This window comes from Sprattus sprattus, assembly GCF_963457725.1.
Source record: "Sprattus sprattus genome assembly, chromosome: 17".
NCBI classification, from domain to species: Eukaryota; Metazoa; Chordata; class Actinopteri; order Clupeiformes; family Clupeidae; genus Sprattus; species Sprattus sprattus.
Window position 1 is genome coordinate 7,334,454 of NC_137915.1, and position 7,974 is coordinate 7,342,427.

Consider the following 7,974-nt stretch of genomic DNA (forward strand, 5'->3'; position numbering starts at 1 on the left):
CAAGTTTAAAACACATACAATTTTTATTTATAATATACACTGAGAGTGTAAATAAAACATGGACATATGGATTTGCACAACTCCATGAAGGGTCAGTTTAAAGGTTCAGAAAAGCAGATTGCCATTTAACCGTTCCTGTTAACACCTTTCAAAGGTGCCCTCTTCCAAGGGCCCCCAATAAAAATAGTTCTTAAAAGACTAGAGGCCTTGCAGTAAAGCGGACACTATGGGGCCACAAACAAACCAAAGCTACACCCAGCACTGCTTTAGGATGTTGGGGAAAAGTGTCAACACATTAATGATAAATATGAATTGGCTGGCGTTCTGAATGTCACACTTATTGTGCTCTACACAAACACTGTTTGGAAGTGTTTTCCCCTCAAATCCACAAGGGAGACGATGTTTGCATTTGCACCCACGTTTCTGTTTGAACCAATCAGTGCTGGAGAATGACTGCTGCACAGTAACAACACTGCTGAGAAACTGAAAGGAGAAGAAAACAGCACAAAGAACACACACAAATAAACATGAACCAATGAAAATGCGCCCTTAGATAGCATGACCAATCCCAGCGACTCTTATGATCACACAAATATGAGTTCGGTTTGTAATTGGATGAGCAGCTCCTTCCTTCTCTTCGCTGTTGGAGATGAGCTGTTCGGCCACTATAGAGGATTACGTCTGGCTTGCATGCATTTTGACAATGACATCATCTCCTTGAAGAGCGAGGATATTAACGTGACGACAAAGAAAGCCAGCTTTAGTAAAAGTCTATGGATTCTCTTCATCTTAACATGCACATCCTCTTCTTCATCGTCATGGAGAGCAGTCTACGTAGAAGACGGTCCTGATGGAGGACTTGAGAAATGCCTGTTGAAGTCGGGAGGAGACTGTGGCAGGGAGGGATCCAGAGGCCCAATCAATGGACCTCAGCACTTTGGGGGGGGGGGGGAAACTACATGTCTGCAGGGTTACCTTAAAAGTTAGGCCAATCCAAGGCGGAAAAAAACCCTCACATCCAATATTCGGTTTCTGTCTACATGTGCGTATGTACATATGTAGGCAGATGCTTTTCAGCACAGGCAATGAAGGTGGTAGATCATTCATCCAATGAAAGGAAGATGGAAAAAAACACAGATAGAAGTATAAAGTAAGAAGGGTTTGTAAATGCAGATGTGTAGATGCCTTGCTGAAAGACTGTGGGTTGCGGGTCTTCAGCATTATCCCTGAGAGAGCTTTACACGCACAGAGCTCGGGGAAACCTGAGACACACAAAGACGAAAGAGAAAGGTCCGTTAGGATGGAAAAGAGAAAAGTCCATTAGGATTTACATTTCGTCATTTAGCAGATTTACATTTGAAAAAAATAGGATGAAAAAGTAACAAGTGAAAAATGTATATGATGTTTCGCTAAAGGCTGCCTCGTGAACGCACCGATCCTCTGTGAAGCCTTCAATCTCTTCCTCATCGTCAAGCTCCATGTCCAGCTCGTTGTCAAGGCAACCACGCCCATAGCCGCTGAGGACACTGCACAGATCGAATACTTGTCAGTTAACGACTGATGCAAAGACTGCTGTACTGTTAAACATGCTATTTTTAGCCCCCATAACATGTTCATAATGAAACCATCACTGAAGCTGCAACTGAAGCAGTGCAATGCTACCCTGAAAGGTGTAACCTTTGTCACAATTAGCTTTAGATGGCAGATTGCCTTTTTTTCAAAATAAGTGACAAACTATAAACTGTGACTGACCTCACTGAGCGACAGGTTAAGAAGACGATGCGCTTCAGCTTCTTGTTGTAGAAGAAGTAGTTGAAAGACCAGAGACTGCCTTCTTCTCCAAAGGGGTCTGAGTCCAGATCGGGGTTGTAACTGAGGAGAGAGAGAGACAGGAAGAGAAAAGAGGTAAATGGTTTAGAAATGTTTACAGTAAATTAAGTTAAGTGACAGTTAACCTCACAAAACCTCAGAATAAGCAGGCATGCATGGGTGTTGATTCTAGCTCCACAAAAAAAGAAAACAAGAATCAAAAATCAAGGCCCGACCTTTTTCAATAATTTTTCAAGAACTAGGTCGAGTTATTGTCCTTGTTCACCTGTCTGTACATTTTTTTACTTCTCTGTTCTCACCTGTAAATGTCACATCCTTGCAGGGTGATTTCTTGGTCGATGGCGTTCCATAGCTCAGGCTCAAGAGAGTTGAACTCCTCACCGACAGCTGAGAATAGGCTGCTGTTCACAGTGTTCACCACCTGAGGGCGATAGAGCACAAAAACATCATTAGACTTGGTATTAAAAATCAGAAGGTCACATCCCTGTCATGCTAAATGTAATCACGAAATGTGAGCAGAAGGGGACTTTCCAGAGAAGGGGTTACTCTGCAGTTTCACAGTTTTCCAATGAGTGTGGGTGTATTAACAAGTAACAATTGTAAGAATTCAAACTTTATGTTTTTTTACAGAGAGGAATCCAGTGGAAGGATAAAACATACAATGTTGAATTAATGTAAAAACATGACAAACTACAGGGATTCTGTAATCCAAGCCTTTACTGGACCAAGACATGGTATATTACATGGTAGCCCAGTGCTGCCTCATGCAACACAACCATAAAGATGCAATACAAATTATAAGGCTAAGCTCTGTCTCTTTAATTACTACTCCTTACATGTAATACGAGTGTATACCTGAGGATAATGATTCAACTAACAGGTTTCCCTAAGATGGATGCCACAGTGATTCCTTGTCAGTGCTTTTGTTATTGTTGTTGTTGCTATACTGTGCACTGCGTTGTTGATAGTAACATGTGTGTACTTCATGGCAATCTAAGGCCATCTTTACTACTACTACCACATGTTTCCACTCCTAACACCTTCTGTTGCTATGCCAGTGCTCTCATTGTGAAGAAAGGAAAGCCCTAAGCGCAAGGCAGTGGTTTGGTTCTGGAATAGCAGCGCAGCACACTGACCCAGTTGAGGCTGGGTTCCCGGCTGAACTCGTCGGCCCGGGCGGCGCTGAAGTCATAGTCGGGCCGGAAGGACTCATTCAGGGTCGTGATGAGGTAGAACAGAGTCTTCCTGCAGCACTTGTCACTCAGAGGGTTCTCTCCGTCCTCGCTGCTCTTCCCCAGCCTGGATGAAAGACAACACGAGAAAAAGCAGAGAAAAAAAAAAGATCATTCTCTTTTCCTTTTTTTTGGGACAGGTTCTTTACTGTGCAATATAGCTTTAGTAGTAAATCAAAAAGGTTGGATCTTTTCCCGGTGCTTTCAAACCCGTGGTGTGTTGCACGGAGTGGTACAGGCACACAGATAACACACAGGCACGGACAGTACGCTAAGTACAGCAGCACCGGGACTGAGGGAGTTTAGGAACATTTTGATAAGCGTTGAGAGGTAGAGCTGGCCTGCACCTTCTGCTAGACAAACTGCAGTAGAGCTAAAGTAGAATGGATGAGTGGTTATAATCCCCTGATGGCTCTCACATAAGCTGAAGAAGGGATGGATGAACAGTATTCACACACTGCCACCAAATGATCGGCTCATGCAGTGTGAGTGGTTGTCTGGTCTTTACTACAGTAGGGTGAGGCAGAGGTGGTACATTTACATTTAGTCATTTAGCAGACGCTTTTGTCCAAAGCGATGTACAAGAGTTGGGTCTTCAAGAGCTTCTTGAAGGTAGAGGGGGACGCCCCTGCTCTGGTAGTGCTAGTGGTACTCACAGGTTTGGGCTGGGGGCGCTACTGGACTGAGGGGGAGAAAGGGCCTCGAGCACGTGAGGCTCTCCTTCCAGGCAGAACTGCTTGAACATGTGCTTGTCATCGCCAGCCATCTTACAGGAGTAGCTCTCAATCCTGCACACAAAAGGGGCACAGAAGGCGGTGGAGAAGAAGTGAACCAAAAGAGAAAGAGCTTGAATTAATTAGGTCATTAAACGTCATTTTGTGGTCAATGGTCAAATGGAAAGTGGTAATACGTTCAGTTTTGTCCTGTAAACAGGTGAAGATTGTGGCATTAAGAAGACAGGCAAGTAACATCTTAACATGTTAGAAATCAAAGGATATCCTGTTTCAATTGTAAGTGAAGAAAAGGAAGAGGAGAAAAAAAACGAAGCAACAGCAAGAAGCAATAACCTCACACTCTGCTCTTACTGCACTCGGGCCTCACGTCAGAAGCAATGACGCCAGAGCTCAACAAAACTACAACTCAACAAAAAATAAACACCAAGTGTGTTGAGCACATCTCAAATAAATGCACAGCATAAGCACAATCATCGCCAGAAGCTGTTTTATAAGCAAGAGCACAAGGCCCTTTTTTTAACTTTCAAGGTGAGGCACCTGACTGTATAACGAGACTAACTGTAACTAGACTAACGAGTCTATTTCAGGTGTGTCTAAATTTCTGACATGTCATGGGGAGACCACTGCTGTGACGAGTTTGTGTTTGTTTTTCCCTCTCTATGGTTATATAAGAGCAGGGATTGTGTAACCCTAGATTCCCTGGCTGAGAATTTGACTGGAGCTCGGACTATTTATGGTGTAAGTGTAAAGGTCGCAGCGGGCCACGTGAAAGGGACACCTTGGCCTAGTTTCCATCGGTTGGCTGGAGGTAACACAAGAGGCTGGAACAAGGGGCCCACGGGCTGCAAGCTTAACATGAGCCCTGAAACCCAACTTCCTGCAGACAAGCCTGGGCATGTTTCCACAACCGCTTTGGAGCATGGAACATTCTACACGTGTGTACTGACTTTAAATGAGTGAATGCGTCGGTGGTTAGCCATAAATGCATGATGTGACAGAAAGTGGATGTAACAAGTATGTGACAGATCCAGATTCATTAGATTAAAACTGCCTTTAAACAAATACATTGCTGAACAAGTTTATGTGACCAGCCCTGGGCTCAACTGCTGGGATGGCTGGATGAACACAAAACAGCCTCTGCATTAGGGCTCACAGCTGGAGTCTCTGTGCTGAGTGGCACTTCTCTTTTTGGCTGTTGGCATGCAGCTTTGGTCTCCACTAATCCAGTAAGCAGGATAAATACCAGCGCACTTGGCAGCTCGCACAGAACTCAGCTGTGTACGTGTGTGTACGTGTGTGTGTGTGTAATGGCAGTCTCTATATACAAAGTCCCTGGACAACTGCTGTAACCTGACATAGGACACTGTAGCCTGGTTTGCCATACACCATGATGACTCCTCAAGAGAGAGGGGTCACCCTGTCATTACATAACACACCATATCCACACACCTTACCCGCCCACTTATACAGTACTAGCCTCCCGAGCTACACCACAGAGCTTGACAGCAAATAGGTAGGACATGTTCCTATAAAATAAATTTAGCCTTAACTGCTAATCGTCATATCGTGACTCTTCTGGACAAAATGTATGTCCAGTATAGTCATCAGAAACCTGCCTTATTTTCATTACTAAGTAATATTCTCCACAGGCCATCACAGTAACGTCGTGTAATTTTACGGTGCAACATTTTTTTTAAATGTAGACATACTTGTTTCTTTGAGTTTGCATACAGTATTTCCACATTCAGTTTATGTGTGTGTGTGTGTGTGTGTGTGTGTGTATGTTTGTGTTTTTGTGTGTGCGTATGTGTTAATCCTGTAAGACTGGATCCACTGCTATATCGTGTAACTCCTCACTACTTGGTGTCAGTGCTTGCACACAGTCAGTGGCAGTATTAATCTGATCACTTAAATAGAACCTTAAGAGTCAAACCTTTCTTCATGTGACTGAAAGTTAAAGCTGGAGCAATGGGGGTCAAGAAGCAAATAAGTGAAGAACCAAAAGACATTTAAAAAAAACTAAAATGGGGATATTTAGTGGTAAGGCAAGAACACAGACACAAAGCACACTGATCCCTTTTCACAGAGTGCTGGAGTGAATGTTCTGCACACAGTAAAATTCTCAACTAGAGATGCATTTTCGCCAATTTGACTCTCCTACCTGTTGGATGAGCAATAAACATCCTCTAACAAGATGCAGGGCAGCGATTCTGTAACACCATAGACGTTCTGGCACACATAGGCAGACAACACACACTCTTCCATTGAAATATTTATCAGTCAAGGTTCACCATGAGTTGATGGTGTCTATTAATTGTGCCATATTGAGATCTAGGAAGGACTCAACCACTTTGCTCCTCTGAAGCATGTCTGTTGTCTTTGCCATCTCTCCACAGCAAGAGATGGCAATCAAGACTCTTGGCATTGGTACCTCAGTTACTTCCAAAGAGATATAATTGTTCACATAACAATGTCAATGAACCATATTATGTATACTATTTGTTACAGGTGTTATAGTGAATAGTTGTACAAATGACTGTTGGTGTGTAATCAAACATGCAGTAGGTTGAATGTTTCAATGACAGAAACTCGTGGACATTTCAGAACACAATTGGAGTATTAATCACATAATGACACTTTGAAAAGATGCAAAAACTCAGATGTCAATATTAAGGCCTGCTCAAGCTCAAGAGGGCTGTCCACACACACCACACAAACTATTTATTGTCAGATGAAAGTAAACAAATAACTTGTGTTTGTCATGTGATGGTCAGCTAGATACATGATCTGTAGAGGATAAGTGTACTGCAATGGTGGCAAATGCCAGACTATATGCCAGTACCTGCCAAGGATGTGCGAGTCTCCGGTTTCAACACACAGCTGAGAGCCCAGGGCTTCAAAACTGGAGTTTTCCAACAGCTTCATCTAATGTTGAGAGAGACATAGAGAGGGGAGAGAAACGTCAACTCTTAAGGTGTGCATAACCCAAAATAGTCAAACAACCAGCTGCAAATTGTAATAGTACAAGCTATATCCAACTTTTACTTGTAGTGAGCTGCATGCAACTTGTTGTTTATTCACTATTAAATAGTTCAAGGTCTGCTCATGACGAGGTGGACCGTGAACTTACACGGCCCACATTAGTGTCGACGTAAATCTGTCGTCTTACGATCACAGATCATATTTTTCCTTGTAGTTCATGGCGAACTCAAAAGTTGTCAACGAAATGTCTTTTTGACCTAAGAAGCATACAGAAGTTTACCCAAGGTTTCAAATGGGTTCATATACCCCGAAATCAGTGGCAACACATTTTTAAAAGAACAATCCTGTATGTCGGTTCGTTATCCCCTCCCCCACTAATTTTGCTTTGGTCTTCATAGCTAGGTCATAGCCTACGGTGATCTGTACGATTTCCTTGTTAAAACAGACCAGTTTTATTTGCAAACACTCCACTGCTGGTGAACTAACTGTACGAAGCCCTTTAAACAAACAACACTATTGAACACACTTAACGTCAGATAGCTAAGTTATATATTTGGTGTTAAGAGTTTTGTGTTGCTTGTGAGCCATTTATCCAATCGATAGTCAAGATAAGACAGAGTATCAATATCTTACCTCTGCTATTGCTCTCCGCAAGGATATTCCACCGAAAATTTGTGTACGAAAACAAACGAGTGGTAAGTTACTGTAGCAATAGGCTACAATCTATGGTATTTTGCAAGTTCTGAGACAAACAGCTGATATGGCCCTGTTGTTTTCGTTTCTAGCTAGCCAGCCTTGGTTAGGATAGGTTACTCCGAGCTAATGCAGGTCGCGCAAATGTTATCAATTTAAAATAGCTATTTTAAAATTCAGCATCTTGCAAAATGACTCGGTCGAAATTGATGTATACTGCTTGCGCCCCCCTTTATAGAAAAACTGCTTTTAGAGATTATATGCGACATTAAATCCAACGATCGTTTGTGGCTCCGAGGCTCCAACTGCAGCATCCCCGATTTGCGTTTGACAGAGATATTAAGGTCCTGAAAAATATCACAGTCGCAGTTAAATACGGCAACTTGGTCGATTGGTCCTTAATCTGTTTTGTAACGATAGCTTAAACCCTCTAGTTCTACCTTCTATTTGTAGCTAGTGAGCGTTTGGAAATGGCGATTAAGCAGAGCTGAGTCTTGATCTGA

The 7,974-nt window shown here is 42.7% G+C and overlaps 1 protein-coding gene across 1 annotated transcript; it reads right to left on the bottom strand.

Moving 5' to 3' along the window:
- On the bottom strand, nucleotides 1–7,974 carry maf1b (MAF1 homolog, negative regulator of RNA polymerase III b). Its single transcript, XM_080854726.1, has 8 exons — nucleotides 7,412–7,974; nucleotides 6,639–6,721; nucleotides 3,719–3,850; nucleotides 2,967–3,129; nucleotides 2,130–2,251; nucleotides 1,753–1,872; nucleotides 1,434–1,526; nucleotides 1–1,262 (listed from the first exon to the last, which is right to left on the bottom strand). Exons 2-8 carry the CDS (start codon nucleotides 6,719–6,721, stop codon nucleotides 1,238–1,240), a joined length of 738 nt encoding a protein of 245 aa, XP_080710852.1. The 5' UTR covers nucleotides 7,412–7,974; the 3' UTR covers nucleotides 1–1,237.